The sequence below is a fragment of the Pleurodeles waltl genome, chromosome 8 (genome assembly GCF_031143425.1).
Source record: "Pleurodeles waltl isolate 20211129_DDA chromosome 8, aPleWal1.hap1.20221129, whole genome shotgun sequence".
Taxonomy (NCBI): domain Eukaryota; kingdom Metazoa; phylum Chordata; class Amphibia; order Caudata; family Salamandridae; genus Pleurodeles; species Pleurodeles waltl.
The window spans coordinates 684860573-684880039 of record NC_090447.1 but is presented as its reverse complement, the minus strand read 5'-3'; the positions used below and the strand labels follow the sequence as shown (position 1 = coordinate 684880039).

The following is a 19467-nucleotide window of genomic DNA, read 5'->3' as shown; positions in this document are numbered from 1 at the left end:
CTGACGGCTTTACAGCGCTGCCGGGTCTCATGCGCCTATCCACGAGTAATCAAACTTTAGAGCCCAAGAGCCCCACATTCTCGCCCGAGGCCTGGGCCTATGGTAAACAGCTTCAGGTTGGCGCGGATTGTTGTCGTACAGGATTGGGACCGTGCCCCATGACCAACGTCCGCTAGCCTTATGTGGCCATTGCTCTGCATTATTGAAGAGACTGCTGTGGGCGTTGGTTAACCAACCAGAATGGAACAGCTAGTCTGTTTGGTGAGGTGCAACTTTGCGGAAGTGAAAACACTTCCGGATAATGGTGGCATGCGCTTGTGTGCACGGTATGCCTGAAGACCTGAGCAACACCCCACCTGCCACATTGAAAACTAAATACTCGTCTTTATTGCACCTGATTCACATTCTGGTGCCCGCAGTTTGCCCTAAAACTTCATTTTTGCTCTTTCCAAGCAAGTGTGTGTCGATGCAACTGTACTAGAGCGATATAGTTCGACACAGCCGCTATGTTTGTTGCCGTGGCAGTGAGTCGCGAGAAGGACAGGGGGGCACTGTGCCTGCTCAGTGCCACCAGCACCCTTCGTTCAATCTTTTGGAGGGAGGGCGAGTGATTGGGGCTTTCTTTTTCATATCATCTTACCATTGCCCTTTTATTTATTTAGTTGGGTGGGGGAGTGGCTCTTTTGTAGCATTCTTTAGACATTCCGCAGATATTTGAAGGAAAGGCCTCCAAACTATTGGCAGTTTGTGAAATAAATGAAGCGGAAGTGGTGACAGCGAGAGCACGTCAGATAAATGTGCTGTAGCGCGCATCCTTAACGTCTCGTTCTCACACCCATCAATTACTGAGAATTGCAATCAATTAGCTGCCGCCATCGCTCTCGGAGCGATGCATGGGGGCTGCCTTCCAGGTGGTACTACAGGGTGAGGTGCTTCCCCGGGAGCCTCGGTGGGTTGAGGGCCAGATCACTCGCGGTCTGGTCCGGGCCTTGTGTTGGACTGCATGTGAGCAGTCCGTGCATTGGGCATCTTCTCCTCCTAGTATACGTCTCTAATGTACACATTTCATATTTTCCCAACAATGACCACAGGGCACCACTAGCCCTCACAATTCACAAGCATTTCAGATACAATTAAAATCATCCTTGGCAGCTACGCATAATAATTAGGACACGCTCTGCAGAGGTTACCGATGAAAACATAGTTACACATTATTTCAGTTTGTCCTTGTGCTTTGACTTCTCTAACGGCATTCCAGCGCTACAATTTACCACCTTTAAACGATTATTGAAACAACTCAACACGATCAGAAACTTGGCGATATATATATATATTTATATATGGCTTCATGCGGAATAATTTATACTTATCAAGTAACTTTTTAAGGGTACGTGCTAATAGACTTTGTGAGTGATTTCTTTCTGAGAAGGTGGTATTAGTTTCTTAGTCTCACCGTTACGTGTACTGTGCTGCTCTTTCATGTCCAACCAGAAAGTGACCCTCGCGAGTGGCAACTGAGAACTGACGACTCTGGAGCCCTGTGGTGGCCTACAACCCCTCCCCAAAAATACTGAGTGGACGCCTTGCGTCTTCGCACTCTGCTGGATTGTTCTTGTTATTCGGCTTGAGCAGGGCAAGAGCTGCGCAGTCATTGCTCCGCGGCTGCTTTGTGTAGTAAGATAGTGGTAACGCGAAATATTTACTGTTAATACTTCCTAGCTCTCAAGCCTTCCACATGCCAAGCCCATTAAACTCGCCCGGGCAGTTGACGCAGGAAGCTTTTAGAAAACAAAAAAAATGCCTTTTCCGCCGAATTGCTGAACCCGCTACTATTCCCTTCAGAAGCCTACTTGAGACTGGAGTCCCTACTGCAGACAAAGTCCCCCAGTAGCATCCTCGAGCTAGTACGTAGCCCGGGTGGTCCTTGTCCCTGCTGCTTATGAGGATTTGTAACCTGCAGGTTAAATATACAAATGTCCTCGAGCTCTCTCTCTCGGACTTTCAACTCCCTGTGGTGATTAAATAAGCGAGTGTCGTTTAGTTGGAGGTAATCCTAGTAATTTCAAGCTCTGTACAATACTGTCTATTATTATGTAGCTGTTGATGGCACATTTCAGAATTTCTTGTCCCTCCACCAGACTCCGTTCTGCTAAACGTCACCTTCAAGAGGTGAACCACAATGTAATTTACTCCTCGATGCAGTTTTTTAAAACGCACTCTTCCTCCTAAAACCCCTGGAATTGACCAGTTGACGCTTTTGTTTGTTACATTGTGTTTTTATTTGTTTGGTTTTTATTTTATCTTCTTTTTAGAAGGACACCTCTTCACCTGAACGTCAGGAGAAGTGTTAACAATAAACTCACAAAAATACGATGTGATGCTGCTTTTCTGAATGTTTCAAACATTTCTACAATTAATAAATTAAAATAATCAGGGTTATTTGTACATAAATATGTTTTGCTAGGGTAACTATGATATCTACAACACGGGGTGATACAGGAGACAGAACTTTACAACGCTACACAGAGTGCAATCTTTTTTTAAACATTTCAAATAAACAAAGCTCTCTTCTTTACAACAACAGTATTTACATAAACTATCACAGTTTATTGACTTGAACAGTCCATATTCTAGCCGTGTAATTTCCCTTTGGTTTGATATAAAAACCTTGGTTGGTCTATTGACAAAGAAGGTAGTAAAAAATAAATTTACAAAAACAAGGTACACGCTTTGCTTTAAGTGCACTGGTTACCTTACAGCCTCAACCGAACTTTCCCTCCTGCGCGCGACAACGTCCCTTTGCAGCAGACGATATGCAGATTGCTCCATCAAGAATGTAAAAATACAGCCCTGGGGCTCGAGTCAATACCACATACCTACCAACGAGGCGAATATTCGAAAACTTAAACAAAATACACAGATGGAGGAGGAACGAGCACTTCAGCAAAAAAAAATGTAATGTTCTCATTTAATCGCGGCCTCAAATGAAACATTTGACGTCATTGTGCAACTCATTTAAAAATATACTTTGCGTGTTTTTTCTACTCATGAGGATATTATTTATGAGGCCGGCAGAGAGTGCGTTTCCTAGAAGTAGCAGCTATGGGCTGGCAGTCCCGGCGGCCACGCCGCAGTGAAGCTGCTGCTCCGCGCTCGGTGGCCGAGTTTTCTGTCCTCCCGCAGGGCACTGTTTGTGCATTTCCTGTTTGGTCTCTGGTGGGGCTCGGGGTTGCTTCCCCGGGTCAGTCTCTAACACACCTCCTTTCCGGCGCCGGGCCCGGGCAGGGGGCTGAGCTGTGTGAGCTGGGCGGCGTGCTCCTTGGCCTTCAGCCTCAGAGCGGCGATGCTGGATGCCCTTCGGTCTGCGGCCGCGGTTGGGGGCTCTCCCAGGGCCCCGGGTCCCGGATTCTCCAGTGGGGGCCCGGGCTGTCGCAGCAGGGCGGCGGCAGTGGAGGCGCTGGTGAGGGGGCCCATGGTGGAGAAGAGCCTGCAAAGAGAGGACAGTGTGAGCAACGAAGGCGCACGGAGCATCCTTCTTCCTACCGCACCGCCTCACTGTCACTTGCTTCTCAATTCCCAACGTGGTTAACTATATTTTCTTTAATACTCGGATTCTTAAGAGTCCGATTCATCCAGTAAGCGCCCTCATACGCCTTGCTTAAACAGGTTACTTTGATAGTAATTGTGTCGACTGGCAGATAGCGACAAGTCGACAAACTAAAACATTGCTTAATCAGACTCGCGCTTCAATATAACGTCCCAGCTGCCAAGGCATTACAAATTGCTAATAAATACATAAAGAGCAAATCATTCAGATGAAATCTATTTAAACAGAACACAACCTAAGCCAACGTGATTCTTCACATCTTCAGAAGCATGTGTTCCCTTATCAGAAGCCAAATTTGACAAATGTTCAAATTACATGCCTTGATGAGTAAACACAAAACACACAAATACATACATGACTAGCTAATGAAAGTTAGATATAGGTGAATATATAGCAGATAAAGCTCGTGGTTGATTATACAGAAAACTAGATTGGGTGAGAACAAGGAATATGTAGAAGTCTGCACCAAGGACCAGAAAAATTACCGCTCAATTTTAGTGCAGGTCTCCAACACTCTGTCTCAAGGCACAACACATACACTGTGTAGCAGAATTGGAATTTGAAATAGTAACACTAAATCCTGTGATAGGCAATGAAGACTAAATAGTATCAGTGGTGTTTTTCTTTTTCAAAATATATTAAAGCAAAGGTAATCAGTTTGTCAAATATTTTAACACTGTCCAGTTGGCCGTTGAGCGCAATCACATGTTGCCATTGTTCAGCGTATTTTTAATATCAAGTATGAAGGAAGGGAAACGTCAGAATTACGATTTAAAAAAAATGAAAGAAGTGATGCAGCGGAAACTGTTTTAATAAATGAGTTTATTAGTTTGCTCGTATGGTATTTTTTTTTTTTGTTGCTATATGCAGCCCGCCTCAATCCGGAGCACGTGCCTCATAAAATGTCGGTTTTATGTTTGAAAAATAGACCGTTATTCTTGCTCTGGTTTGATTTTAAAAGACGTCAGCCATTGTCACTGAAAGGAATTAGTTTGTTCATTTAAAATCGCTGCTGGTGGGCCCCTTCCAGTGAGATGGCAATACAGTAAAAACGATGAATATATACTAGATTTTCATTTGAGCGAATAAATACCAGATTTTCAATTGAGCTCAATCAGTGAAATCAGGACGTTCCTGGTATATTTTACATATGCTTCCTGCTTCGAAATTGCAAACTTGTGGTGTGTGTTTTTTTCCAAACGCACCTAAACTCGTGCTTCGATGTTGTGCGAACTGCACGAAGGTGAGCAAAGGCCATTCTCTTCTGCAATGGAACAACTTGTTGCATTCTTGCTGTCTTATGGTCTCCTGTCCATCGCCTTACGGTGCAGCTGTCCCCCACCTGGCGCCTCACTTCCCGAGCTGGTCTTGGGCACCGCTTTCCGAAAGCAGGGCGACATTCCTCGGGTCGCTGGCTATCACCAGGGATGTACTGGCAGCCCGCATCGGTCCGGCTAACCCCTCGCACACACACCTCTCTCACTACCTCAGTCTTGTACCCTCATGTCAGGATATTACTCAGCCTCCAGAGTGGCCTGCACCGTCTGTCCTTGATATTCTTGTTGCCAGAGCCCCACGGCCCCGCCCCTCAACCACTGTGGCGAAGGCACCATGAAGATGCCTCCATCGGCATTGGAACCACCTGCTCTCAGCGAGGCCACCCCACAGACTGCCAAGTGCCTGGGTCCAGACTGAGACTAAGGTGGGGGTGGGGCGCTACCTGCTCTTCACACCCTGCTGCCCCCATTGGCAGTGTGCTTGGTGTGCTATGCCAGCGTTCTTACTTCCAAGCAGGATGGCTCTTTGTGGGACACCTCCTACCAGGTCCAACGCAGTCTCAGTGCCAAATCCCCCTCCTTGGCAAACTGCTGGGATGTGGCCTCACCACCCCCCGGCAGAGTCCGCCATCTCGAGGTCTTTCCCTCATGGTGAAACCGTCTCGCGTTTTCTTCACGCATATCAGGCCAGAGCGCCCCCCCCCCCCCCCCCCCCCCCCCCACCGGGTGGAGGGCGACACATGCTTTTCAAATACCGAGAAGGGAGTGCTGCCCTGATTCAGGCTTGAAGCGCTTCTCGGTGGTTGGAAAGAAACAGTCGCGGGATCTCTGGGGTTTGCTTACTGAAACTGTCGCCCATTACCAGAGCCCTTGTTTACCGAGCGTTTACATTTGACTTTTCAGGCTGATGGCAGGGCGTAAAAAAGGGCGCGTTAATGTTACGCGAGAAGAGATACATAGAAATCATCACTGGCAGCCAGAGCCTGACATCACTGTGACACCACTGCCGCGTTTAGGTGTGCTGCGTTACCGCTGTATAGCTTTCATTTTATTGACATGTGCTGAGATGGTGTTTGTGTGTACACACACTCTCTCCCCTTGCTGTTGGCCATGCTCAGTGAGATGAATGTATTAATTCTTTTCTCAGGAGGATACCATTTCTATTTTTTCCCTTAAAAAAGCAACAACAAAAAAACGCATTTTGTGGTCCTGCTGTTTTTTAGTGGGAGTTGTCCCGACTTAGTAGTTCAAATGGAAACACCACGGAATGCATTGGCGCGACTGGGGTCACTGGGAGTGAATACTGCGCTTCTATCTCTATAGGAAGCGTGTAAAAATCGATGTTTCCTAACTTTCTCGAGCATTTTCAATAACCTGCTCTGAATGACTATCAAACTACCCCGTCCCGTGCTAATGGTGCTCAGTTATGCAATTTGTTAAATGGAAGGTTTTTCCAACAGATTGCTCTTTTAAGTCATGGGAGTTCTGGAGCAGGGTCCCTGCTAATGGGGGCTCTGTACCTCTGTGCCGGGCACTGAATACTAAGATGCTGAAAATGTTCAATGTAAACCTCAACGTCGATGTCTATTTTCATCACTTTAGAGCTATTTATCTGAGCAGGTTTCAACATTATTTGAAGCGAGCAAATCCGAATACATAGTGTGAGTTCAAATTGTGTAATTACTACCAGAGCCAGTTAGAGTTCAAACCCGACATGGACAGTCTGTCTATTAAACAATTTGGACAGTGGACCAACCATTCATAAAACCAGCCCTAGACAATAATTTGAACGATATAATGTGGCCGTACAGCCAGAGCTGCCGACTTTGGAACTGGGGGCACAGATTCGAGTTCCGGTGTCCCTCCACACCCTATCACGGGCAAATCACTTAACCTCCAATTGGCTATTGGGTAAATGTATGTTTGTGTAACATAACTCAAGTAAATCGCTCCAATAACTTTCGGTCGAGTTTGCATGTATAAAACTGTGAAAACATAGATGCAAATGGAGTGGAATTTCCTCCGAGTAAACCAGTTGCTAAAATCGCCAAATGTCTAAACACAGCATAACGGGCGTATCTGCTAGTGAACTTAGTTATATTTAAACATATTGTGATCTCTTCTGAAAGGGCACAAGGATGCCACCATGACACTTTGCACCCTGTAGGGCATGCGCACTGGGCATATGGTATCTATCCTCTCCTGGCCCTCTGGCTTTCCTGTAAACCAGTGGTATTCAAACTGAGGGGCGGGCCCAGGCCCACCCCATAGGGGGGCGTCAACTGCTCCCAAGGGGGGCACCAGGCTCTGGCCAAAATAAGCATTATGCAGGTAATTGTGCTTTGTTTTAAGCAGAAAAAAAGTTACTGCATTTTTAAAAAGGGAACATAATTGCAGTGTTTAAATAAGTCTACACACATTAAAACAGTGCCACCTTAATATAATAATTGTGAAAAATTCAGAGGGGTTCCTGCTGATTTTTATTTTTTCACTGGGTGCGGCATTAAAAAGTACGAAAACCACTGCTGTAAAGGATGGCCTCCTGCTTGGGGTCTGAGTAAATCGATGTGTGCTCCTCTCACTCGGAGAACAGTTTCCGCCGCACCCCCTCCCCCATTTCTGAGGCCGGAGACATTACCTGCCGAAGGCGGGGCTGATGAAGGCGGGGTGTCGGAAGACAGCTGCCCCCAGGAAGGTGCTGAGGCCCAGGGGGGCGGTGCCGGGTCCCAGGCCCGCAGGGCCCTGAGGCAGACCGGGGAAGGCGGTGCTCCAGGCAGAGTCTAGCGCTGGGTGGTGGCTTTGGAAAGGGCCGGCGTCCAGGTAGGGGCTGAGGGGATGTGCGCCAGAGAGTGGGCCAGGGAAGGGCAGTCCCTGCGGATGCGGCGTAGCTCCCGCCTTCTCTCGCTTCCTCCACTTGGCGCGGCGATTCTGGAACCAGACCTGGGAGAGAAATAGAGGATCAGTGCCCACAACACCCCAGTAACCGGCTATTGCTCTCTAGAGATGGGTATCACAAACCAAGTTCCTGGCACAGGCAATAACTACGCTGCAGAAGGGGGCCCCCCAACCAAGCATATGCTATACAACCAACACCACAGCTCACCAGCTACTGACATGCAATGTGTGTGCACACCAAACACACCCCAGAAGAACTCGCAGCCAGCAGTTAGTCTCTGCACTTACATGATGTGCACCCCAACCCCACCCCAAATATACACCTCCGATAACCTGTGCAACCCAGTGGCTGTCACAACAGAACGCCATCGGAGAGCGTTGCACTGGCAAGAGCCAGCGACCATATGCCCTGCAAAGCAAGCACCTCCCAGACGTCCGGCAAAAGTAAGGCTCTCTCCGTGCTGAGTTCCCAGCAGCAGCCCAGGAATTGTCGTTCACGAATATGTTACTGTCCAATTTCCTTTGCCCGGTCTCTAGTCATTTATTAAACCCCTTCCAATGTCTTTCCTGGATGTTTGGGGAAATCTCGGTGTCAGGGGTGGTCTCTGGCTGAAAGCAGCCAGGCGACATGCCCACAGTCCACCGCTGCGCCCCTGGTATTCACAGCTGCTTCTCATGTGCTGTGGTTTATGTTCCACCAGTGAAACGCACAGGCTACTATAAAAAGTGCTTACGGGAAACAAACAATAACAAACGAGTTAGGATGCCAAACAAGTGGCCCCTGCGTCCAGCCTCATGCACAGAGGGTGCTGCGATCGATGTGACATCCCCCTCACGTAGTCTTCTGGGCACTACACCGCAGTGTAACCCGCAGCTATCCTGTGCATGAGGCCGATGGCGAGGGGAGGGGTGGACGGTGTCCCTCGGGGCAGCCAGTCTTGCACCCCAGCACCGAACATCTGCCCACGATCTGGGCCCAGACAGGAGTGCTCAGCAGAAAGAAGGCTGCGCGCGGTTTGGTTCCGCAGTAGCGCGCTTGGAGGGCGCGAACCAAGGAGGGATGCTGGCCTGAAAGCAGGGGCTCCACGTCTGAGCTTGAGGTTCGCTGCTCGGTCTCCCTGGGGCGCTTTCGCCGCTGCTCAGGGTATCACCCCAGAAACCAAGTGAGCCAGCCCTACCCTACACACGCAGCTTTAGCGGAGCGGTGGCATTGCATTAAGCCGGGGGTTCCTGCAGTCTGGATGTCACGCATTATTTCGAACACTATTATCACTCCGCTGTCTTACGAATCTTACGTCGGTGTAGCCGATGTCAGTAATGATGCTCGCTTGGGAATTCGCACTATAAGAACTCTTTTAAACCCGAATTTGGATTTCATGCCAAAGTAAAACACAGTTGTTTAAAAGCAGTCAATACAAAATAAATGTATTTCCCTTCTGCTATAGCACAGGGTAGAACACGTGCTGATAAACATGTGGAAAACACGCACAGTACCGTCATCTACACTCAGTCGGTCTTTGGTTTTTAATGGCATCATGGCAAGTAGAGATGATGCAAGTTCATTTTAGTAAACAAAATATGTACACGCCTGTCAGAGACCCGCCTTTTCCCCTCTACAGCAGAGCGAGGTGGACAAACACCTACATTCTCAAATAACAGATTTGTTTTCTGCCGCCGAGTCTTACACGAACCTTTAGGAATTACCTGGCCGGAAATCCCACTGCCCTGTTGTCGTTAAGCTCCCAAACAGTCAGAGGTGTCCCTACCCCCTTCAGTGACCCCTTGGTCGAAATAAAAATGAATTCTCCAGACGGCGGCACCCGTTTTCACAATCAGTGCAATAACTGTCCATTTTTAACCGTACGTCTAAAGCTGATCAGCCTTCATAAACATGCAGTATTCACCACACACTTTTCTTATAAATGTCTCTCTAGGGTTGAAATGTATAACGGTATACAGACGACCACGGCAACGAGATAACTGTATGCAAGAGTCCTGGTGACAGGTGTTGAACTTTTAGTGAACACTGTGCAACAGGTGAGTGTGCAAGGTTTCACCAGTAGGCTTCTGCTGACATCTGCATCCAAATGTGTGGCGTCCTAAACTGAAGAGGATGCACTGTACTCTAAACTGTTTCTAAGAACTGATTCACTAAAAAAAATTTCCATACAGATTTTGTATTTTACTGCCCGCGTGGTTCTTTTTAAATATCGTGATTGCTTTTCGATTAATGCTGTATAAATCAATTGGATAGCAAACACTAGTGCTTTGAATAGTATAAAATACGAGTAAAAAATAATAAAACGTTAGAAACCGCCCCTCCCACAGGTTAAAAATCCGCATTCCGTGACTCTTTTTATTGCTGGTGTGTGTAAAACAAGAAAACGGTCTCTGTATATCGATGTCGGTTTAAAAAAAAAAAAACTTTTATTCGTAATTGTGTTTAAGTTTCAAGAAATCGCTAATAAACTTAGCTAAAATTAGTATCTGGGACCATAAAGGACGCGTTATTCCGCATTATTATTGCCGAACAACTAGGATGTCCTGTTGCAGACGAGCCCCCACCCTGAATAGAAAATAAGAAAAGAACCAGTAAGTGATAAGAAATGTAAATATCCTAAACCACACACAACAGCCAGGAAAAGACATTTCAAGAAGAAGGGATACATTTTACTTTCGAACGTGGACAGAAATAAGACCATTAAGCATCAAGGTTTTCCCCATACAAACAGATTGGGAACAACCCTTTGAAACATCAGGCCCTAAATTCCGAAGGGGGCTGAGCTCTGGCGGCTCCGAGGGGGGAGAGGCAGTGGCTAATTAATGGCCACTCACCCCCTCGCTGCACTCCCAACACAGACAGAAAGGGAGACCGTCCAATAATTCACAGCACTCGGGAGATGAGTGCGGCGGTGTTCTGCCCGCACGGCCGCCGCTCAGGAAAAGTTATTTAACTTTCCCACGGCTTTGCTCCCCTGATTTCGCTGTCACATTTCTCTCTGACAATGGAGCAATGTGTCAACAGAGGGGGTGGCTTTCCCCGTAGCCCAGCTGATGCCAGGGGCTGTTGTGTATTAAATGAGCCATATGGAATTTATTGTGCTTTTATCAGCGGCGGATTGTAACTGTAAAGTGCTTTTCGGGGCAGGGACATCTGTTCTCTGTTTGCCACTGGGCCGGGTGGGTCTCTGGATGGGCCCTGCATACACCTTAATGGGGGCCTCCCCAGGCTGGACCCTGCACACATTTCGGTGGGGGTAAGCGACCCACTAGGCCATATTTGCTCTCGCACTAAGTGGCTTTTTATGGAGCCCATCGGAGCCTTAATCGCGCAAATACCTGCTTCGAGCAGACAGATTTGTTTGAACAGCAAACTCCATTTCCTCCATCACTTCAATTAAAAGCAAAACTGCTACCGCTGATTTGTATCCTCCCTGTTGCTCTGAGGCCGGGATGTGAGGGAAGGGGGTGGGGGCTGTTTGTTCCACCTGCCGCACTGTCATCTCAGCCTGGCACAGTAAGCACTGCCTGGTAAAGTACCCCGGCTTCAATCTTCTGCATAAGTAACCCAGCCAGGGAGAGGCTTCTTAACCTCCTCGATAACGTGTTTGTTCTCTCTGCTCCCTCCTTCTGAGATTTGAGTAGCCCACCAAATTCTGTCAATAAAAAGGCACCAAGGATCGCAAGTGAGGAGGGTTGTGAAGAGGAAGGTGTCCAAGGGATATGCCTCAGGATGCTTTTGGCAGGACCAACAATTCACAGAAACTGTGGAGAGAACGTGGCTATTGCTCAGAGCTGCCGACTTTGGAGCTGGGGAGCCAGGTTCAAGTCTCAGCATCCTGTGAATTTGTTCACATCACTTACTCTCCCAGTGCCCACCCAGAAATGAACGTATCCATCCGTGTGTAACGTAACTGATGCCCATGTAAAGCACTCCAATACCTTCGGGTCAAGCTGGCGCTATTTAAAACGGCAAAGAAAACAATCAGAATGTGCCGGCCAGTACTTATACTGGTGGACACATCTCACAGGCTGCAGTACACCTCATGCAATCACACTGCCGGACAGCAATCTCTCGTGGCCTCCCTACGCGGTCATTTTTGCCACGCTGTGGCCACTTACTTGCACTCGGGCTTCTGTCAAGTCCAGCCGCATAGCCAGCTCCTCCCTGTAAAGACAAAATTATTATCAACCTTCACGATATAAACATTTTTTCAAAAATGTAGTGCACTGCGATAGGCAGAACATGTCCGCAAATTAAAGGTAAAGAATTGCGCATAAATCGCTCAAACGTACGTTATTTGGATCTACACATATGCCTATCGTTGTGGGAATAACCATGTGCCTTTCTTGGTATCTGGAAATAACCTGCCATTCTTGCATGTGTATAGTACAGTTGGTTGGATGTGTCTCCTGCAATGCGTGGACTGTGCAGACCCCGGCATCGCACTCCCAATGTATATTGTGGCCGGAGTAATAGCATTGCAAAAATGTCTCAACCATGAGTCAGGTTCACAGCCCGAAATGATTATTTCATGCGAATAGCCTCACGCCCCAAGCAAGGCACCGAGTTCAAACTAGACACACGGTCAGGTTTGCCGGGATTTAGTTTCAGTGTATATGACATGAACGGTTTCCTACCCCACCTTCTAAGTGTGCTTAGAGAGAGAAAAGGCCAGTGACTCCCCACGCGCACAGAACTGAGCTGCTGACTATCAGGCAGCTTATTGCCTCCCGGGAAGCAGCGCAGAAACCGGACACTGATGTGACGATGCCCATCCTCAAAGACCCTGGGAGGAAAACCTCCTGCATATGCGCACGCTGTGAGTTGACTTAACCCTGGTGTGAATTTATGGTTCGCCCTCTGAGCGCGCCCCCTCCGCCCGCACACACCACCTTGAGCCGGCACCGCGCAGGCAGAAGCGATCCAGACAGAGTGAACCCGTTCCTCGCACAAACGGCTTTCTGTTTTTAAAGCGGTTCTTTTTTGTCTGGGTTACCTAGTACTCCTAACCTAGCTCCGTTTATATCAGTACTCGGGACAGCCCCGGACGGGAGGGGTAAGGTTCCATTTGTACTTGGGAGCGTATAATTGATACTCGTCAGGCTGAGTGGTGATGACATGAATCTGAGGGGAGGAGGTGAGGGGATCAAGGCAGTGGGTAAAAATAAAGCCCGATGACCTGGAAAGCACTACCTGCCTCCCGTTGGCCAGCTATTCCTCATTTCCATTCCCCGGCAGAGGCCCCCATCCCGCGGTGCCGAGCCGCGCCTGGCGCACAGTGGCAAGCGCCACAAACTGCACATTAGTTGACAGTCTAATGACAAAGATTATAGGCGCGGGGGAGAGGTGTCTTGCCTGTTGTCAGTGAAGGAAGGGGATACAGGAATAACGTGCCTGTAAACGGCCTCCTCGTTTCTTTTTGGTGGCATTTCGGATTAATGTGCCACCAGCCATTCCGTGGACGTGTTCGCTAGTGTACACCATCCTGCCAAAATCCCACTTATCGCTTTCCAGCAGAGACAACGTAATTTCAAAACACGCAGCGCAGATGAACGTTAGCACCTTGATCCTTCCTGCCTTTATAGTTTTTCTAACAACTTCATTATTATCTCATTTTCCCATTCACTCACTATTGTCTCGTTTTCTCATTCTTAAAAGTTGGTCCAGACTTTTATAGGTATTTCCAAAATTGATTTCCCAATTTCCATTCTTGCATCTAGAACTAAGTTGCCTTTTTGCTGGGCTTTTCTGCTATCTACCTCTTCCCTCTACTGACATCGCCTTTGTTTGCCGCTGCTGATCACCGCCCGGACCTCCAGGAATGCCACTCCCCTCACCGGTGCCTCATAGCAGCTGGCGGCCTTGCGGTAGTGAATGTTCTGGGCGTCCCCTCTAGGTGTTCACTCGTCCCTTTGTGGATGCCCCATGACCCTGTAGGGCTGTCCCTGCGCCCCAACATGGATGCACGTTCCCTGACTACGTGGCCGCCACTCACCTGGTGGCATGCCTTCTAATCTAGCGGCTCCCCCTGCGCTCCTCTGCAAGTGCCACTGCCCAGACCCTTCTCACCTGGTGAAGACGTCGGGGTAGTGCGTCTTCTGAAAGGCCCGCTCAAGCTCCTCGAGCTGGTAGCTAGTGAAGGTCGTGCGATAGCGCCGCTGCTTCCTCTTCAGCATGCCCTCCTCGGAGTCGCTGCCCGCGGACAGGCACACGCTGTCCTCGCCGTCCTTGCCGTCGCCGTCCGAGGAGTGCAGCAGTGGGTCCTCCTTGGGGGAGAGCTCACCGTCCGGCTGCTCTGGCGGGGCGGGGGCCCGGCTGCTGCCCGGGCCGGGGTGCCCCAGGGTCGGCTGCTCTGGCTCCTTGCTTGCCTCCCCCTCGTCGTCGTCCAGGTCGTCGTCGTCTTCCAACTCCTCGTCTTCCTCGTCGTCGCCGGGCGCCCCCTGGCGGCCGGGCTGCTGGCAGGGCGCGCTGTGCTCGCGGTAGGACTTGCTGCGGCTTATGTTGACCTGAGGGGCCTGGCTGATCTTCCAGCCGCCCTCGCCCAGCAGCAGCAGGCGCTCGGGGCGCTCCCGCGTGGGCCGGGGCCCGGGGAGATCGGGGTGAGGTTGCAGGTGCAGCCGCCCCCCGCCGGCCCCCGGCCCGTACAGGCGCCTCAGCTTGGGGGGTAGGTGTAGTTCGGCCTCGAAAGCAGCCCCGGTGCTGCCACCCTTGGGAGACCCTGCGGACAGCAAAGGGGTAGGGAGAGGGAAAGTTTGCAGGATGAGAAATCAACATTGAACTCCAGCAGAAACACAGCGAAATGCTTAAGAAAATTTTACAAGTGTATTTGCAAGAGAACTATAGAGTGTCGTGGGACGGCACAGCTCATGGACCTATAGCGGTGCAGTCAGACATGGATGACACCAGCAGGACCAGAGATGCCTCGTCCGTGAATAGCAGGTGTAGCCCATGTGTACCCAAACCCACGGAAACTCTCACTAGTGACTGGAAGGGCGTTAATAGTGCACCATGATAGCAGATTCACGTAATCCAGTAACTAGATCTGATTGTATTTATCACATTGTCGAGTCCTACTAAACCCAGCACATCAAGTTCCAAAATGGTCACCTCGGTCTAATCTCATCTCCGCAGTAGTCCCGTTTACCCTACTACCATGACCCTTCTTAATCCGACTCCGGGACTACGGGACATTCTGCCCAAGTGAATTCCAAACTAATGAACAAATCAGCGAGAAACTATTATCCTCGGATTAACTCTCACATCCGCTCCTCTGGCTACCTGCGGTGGCATGGTCTGTGTAACACCACGACGTTTGCTTGCTCGAACTTTCACCTGCTCACTGGGTGTCACCGCGGCCTTGTCTATAGGGTATGTATCCACAACAAGGAGCAACGGCTGATTTTATAGGGCGGCTCAGTCTTCCACCCAAACTATCCGCGGAAGCCATTTTCAGCTGTGCCCGGGGACACTGGCGCCTCTCACCCTGAGAGGACTAACAGGCGATTTTACAGCGGAGTTCACTCATCAGTAATCTTCCCCTTGGCACACTCTCCCTCAAGAGTGTACGTCTGCTCTCCCGTGTGGCAGGACAGCCCTTCCTCCGAGAGTGGCAGTATAATATCTTACGAGGGCCCAGTCTCTTGCGTGGACCTGCTGTTGGATGGCCTTTCTGGAGTACCCTGTGGCAAGGGCACCCCTCCCCGCAGGAAGGGAAGCAGATGATCTTAGCGGGGGCTCACTCTCCCTCAGGGGTTGTCCTTCTGCTAAAGCCGAGCGCTCGGGTGGGGCAGACTGCATTCAAAGCGGCCTGACTAGGCCCCGCGCTTGGCTTCGGCATATGAAACATTCAGCGCCGTGACCTTGCCCTATATTTAGAAGGGTATTCGTCGAGGTGCTTTGTGTAGCGCCGCCGGTGTTTGATGTGTCGGGTGTCCTAGCAGACAGCGGCGTGCAGGGGGCACTGGGGCTGATGGCATGTGCCCTCTGCCAGCAGCACCTGTTGAGCACGTATAACTAGTAATGTGCTGTGCGCCGCTCTCCCACGCCGGCCTGGGACCCAGAGCGGGGTGTAGCCCTGTGGCCCTTCGGTGCCAAGGGTATCTTCTGGCCTCTGACTTGCGCCTGTACTGGGTATAGGTTTTAGACGGAAGCTGAACACTCCTGTAATGTTTAGAAACACCGACACAGACTGCATGTTATAGGTTAATTAAAATAAACAGCCAGCCGTTACAACCCTGCAGCTAAATGTATTACTGTATATAGATATATATTTTTATCGTGCCAGGGAGGGTGAACGCAGAATCAGACAAGTATTGTTTCAGTGCAAAATCCTGGTTCATTGATCACAGCATAACTGACTGAGAAAACTCTGCTTCCCACTTCCTGATAGTGTTAAAATCAGTCTAGTAATTCATGCCATTCCCAGGAACACCAATGGCGATAAAATGCATTACACTCTCTGTATTAGATGTAATATGTTGTTGGATTATTTTTACATTATTCAACTTTTTTTAAATACACCTCGACTATCTCACGCATGGGATATTTTTTAAAACACGGTAGAGACGTATTTCAACTACGGATTACACAATCTTCTTTTTTAATCTAAAATTCTCGCCTGTTCTTCGATAACCTTTTGTTCTATAAACATAATGCCCCAGTTACAAAATAATTTTCTGTATACTGAACTGTCACAAGAGAAAAATAACCTTACAAATCACAGGTACATTCAAAATCCCATAGAAAAAGGCCGTGTCTACCCCTCGAAGGCTTCGCTTGCCAAAAAAAGACTGTTCCTCACAACTCTTTGATGCCGTCAGACAGGTGTGTGTTATGCTATTATTAATACTAAGACAAATGTGACCACTGTGGAAAAATAATAATACTTGTAATAATAGTAACATCAAGGATCTCAATAAAAAGATCGCATTGCTTATACGAATACCGGGATTGATATCACAGAGGAGCAGAAGCTCTAGTGCCAGTGTCGAGGGGGCAGATGGTCCATCGGTAGCCCAGTATTAAAAGAGGAGTGGGTATTTCAGTAGTCCAGTATGGAGGGATCGGCCTGACACTCAGGAGTATAGTATTCAGAGAGAAGAGATTCTATTGACAGCCCAATCTTCATGGATTACTTGCTCCCCAGGGACAGGGAGAGGCCACTTGCAAAGTTCCCCGCCCGCCGGTGCCCAAGTCTCACCTTCTCGGCTCGGTTCTTGCTCGGCCCGAGGGCCCCCCAGGGGCTGGGCCCCGAGCAGCCTCATCTTGCAGGGACTTCGGCGGCCCAGTATGCTGTCAATGCAGTAAGATGAGAGCAGCGTGGGGGACTTGCTTTTGCACTCTGGCCTCTCGGGGGCCTCCTCCTGGTACGGACTGCTCATGGCGGCGGCCCTCAGAGGGCTGTGCGCGGGTCCTGCCTGGCGGTGAGGGCGCTGAGGGCTCCCTCTGCCTCTGTTGCTGCGGGACACTAATAACAAGTGAGTAGAGGGAGCACCAAGAGCCCTCGGCGCCACGTGCAGGGGGCCGGCGGTGATTGGCTGGGCTGGACACCCCCCAAGGCCCCGCTTCTAATCTGTGGCTGCTGGTAAAACGCGGACTGGAAGCAAGAGCTGTCGCAGCGGGAGTGCGACCGCCACTGCCACCGCTCCCCTCCCCCATTCGTATCAGTTGTGACCCACAGCAAACAAACCAGCAGCACCCCACTTACCTCCCCCTCCCAGCATGGAATCTGTGCGCGGAAGCGCGAAGGGAAAGTGAGCATTCTTTCAAATATGTTCCTCTATCTATCTATCTATCTATCTATGATAGATAGATAGATAGATAGATAGATAGATAGATAACCATTAGGGGAGCAGGAGGAAAGCGCACACTGCCATCCAACTTTTCCATAGAGCCACACACTCCCTACAGATGTGTCCTGCGGTAGAAATCCCTTTATCAAAGGTCGGCGTTTAGGGCACTTTTTCGAAGGACGCTTTAGTTCGAGACCAAGGTGCAGAAGTAAGAATACATCTCATTGCGTACATTTTTATCATTTCTCCAAGCTATTCAACGATAGAACGTGGAGGTGGTAAAAGCTATCCGTGCATGCAAACCGCAGCTTCTGGTGCAGTGATTTAGCTGTGGGCTCAGTCTGGTGGTTTGACAATGAATGCAGCCAGGGGCAAGCCCAAGAGTGACCGTTAATAGATCATTTATTGCCGAGAGACCTTCGCTCCAAGCAACAGTGGGGACTGCAAAAGGCGACGTGTCTTGAAACTAGGGAACCCCTACCGTCCTTTCACGGGAGGCTATGTGTTATGTGATCTGCCACCACAGAATCATCACACAATGGATGATGGAAGCGCCGAGCGGCTCTAAAAGATTCACTTTTATAAAGCGCTAATGTAGCGCCCGCAGAATTGAAGTGGGTTCGGTATGAAACATTTATGGTAAACAAGTTCCTATTACAAGTGGTTTTGTGGGGTTCGGACAAGAGGCGCTGCTTCTCATTCCTGCACTAACGTGTGCTTCGCAGCACACTCATCTTTTAGTGCGGAAGAATAAGCAAGTGTTCTGTGACATTTTCTGTGAACGCAAATTCCTAAACTGCAATGGAGTAAAGTGTATCTAATAATTTAGTAAGAATGTAAAGGAGTGTGTCTCTCCTACGAAAAACTTCATATTTCATGTGTCCACAAGCGCGAGGACGCTGCATATGGAAAGACGCACTCAGTAATCTATCCACCCGTTTGATGTCCACGACTGTTATTTGAGTTGCTGGGCTCTTTTCTACCGAAGAGATCTGCATACAATTAATTGGAACTTCCACATGACCAGAGCTGAAGAGGGCAACATGTAGGCAATGTTGTAGTGCTAAAAATAAAAAATAGTAGTTAAAAATAGAAATAGTGCAGGCGTCAAAGACTTCCGAGTGTTTCTGGACACTTGGAAGTTCACGAAGCTGCTTGTGCGTTAGATATATAAATATATGCTTAACTGAATGGATATGCAAAGCAAAAAAAAAGAGAGAGAAAAAGGAAAACTCTAATTCAGAGAAGTAGAGCTGCAGGATTGCACGCACGGTAAAACAGAACGGCCACCGCTTTGGCGCAGTTTCTAGATCTGCGTATTTAGGTTCACGTTGGTATGTGGACATTCAAAGAGTGCTATGAGAGCGGGTTAGCGGTTGCATACTTGATAGTTTGTGCGTGTTCACTACTTATTCAAGGTACCTTCTCGCCCAGAAAAACTAGCACCTTTACTCCAATAAAAGGCCGGGGTAAAAGCATTTGTACAGATGAAGAACTAAATGGGACACTCATAGTTCCAGATGATGTAGAGAACGGAGTTTTTTGAACAAGAAAATCATTTCTTCACGGAGATACAAAAAAGAAACCATGAAAATATGCACACGTAAATTTGATATTCATTTTTCTTATGCAGAATGTTAACGTTGGTGGAAATGTTGCCGTAATACAATTTAGGTACGTGAAAAGGCGTGGATTGTAGTCCTAAAATTCTAAGTGAATTCCATGAAAAGCAAAAACTTGTTAAAAAACACGGTTAATAACTTTGGTGTAAGATTCTCAGACTTCGTGACTGCATTTTGACTTTTCAAAGTTTGACGAGAAAACTATACATGAAGGGGTGGAAGCGCGTTGCAGCGGTGTATCAGCACAGTGAACGGTAAGCGTGTCATCCAG

At 48.8% G+C, this 19467-nt stretch overlaps 1 protein-coding gene across 1 annotated transcript; it reads right to left on the bottom strand.

Moving 5' to 3' along the window:
• Positions 1-2299: 2299 nt before the first annotated feature.
• ARX (aristaless related homeobox) lies at positions 2300-17248 on the bottom strand. Its single transcript, XM_069204807.1, has 5 exons — positions 16983-17248; positions 13853-14501; positions 11902-11947; positions 7523-7824; positions 2300-3487 (listed from the first exon to the last, which is right to left on the bottom strand). Exons 1-5 carry the CDS (start codon positions 17161-17163, stop codon positions 3250-3252), a joined length of 1416 nt encoding a protein of 471 aa, XP_069060908.1. The 5' UTR covers positions 17164-17248; the 3' UTR covers positions 2300-3249.
• Between the last annotated feature and the right edge of the window lie 2219 nt (positions 17249-19467).

What these genes read in the sequence shown, in the direction of transcription:
- ARX (XM_069204807.1), bottom strand. Translation starts at nt 17,163, where the DNA reads ATGAGCAGTCCGTACCAGGAGGAGGCCCCCGAGAGGCCAGAGTGCAAA. An exon ending in TACCCCGACGTCTTCACCAG is followed by an intron (nt 11,948 to 13,852) that starts GTGAGAAGGGTC and finishes TTGTCTTTACAG; the next exon opens with GGAGGAGCTGGCTATGCGGC. An exon ending in TGACAGAAGCCCGAGTGCAA is followed by an intron (nt 7,825 to 11,901) that starts GTAAGTGGCCAC and finishes TTTCTCTCCCAG; the next exon opens with GTCTGGTTCCAGAATCGCCG.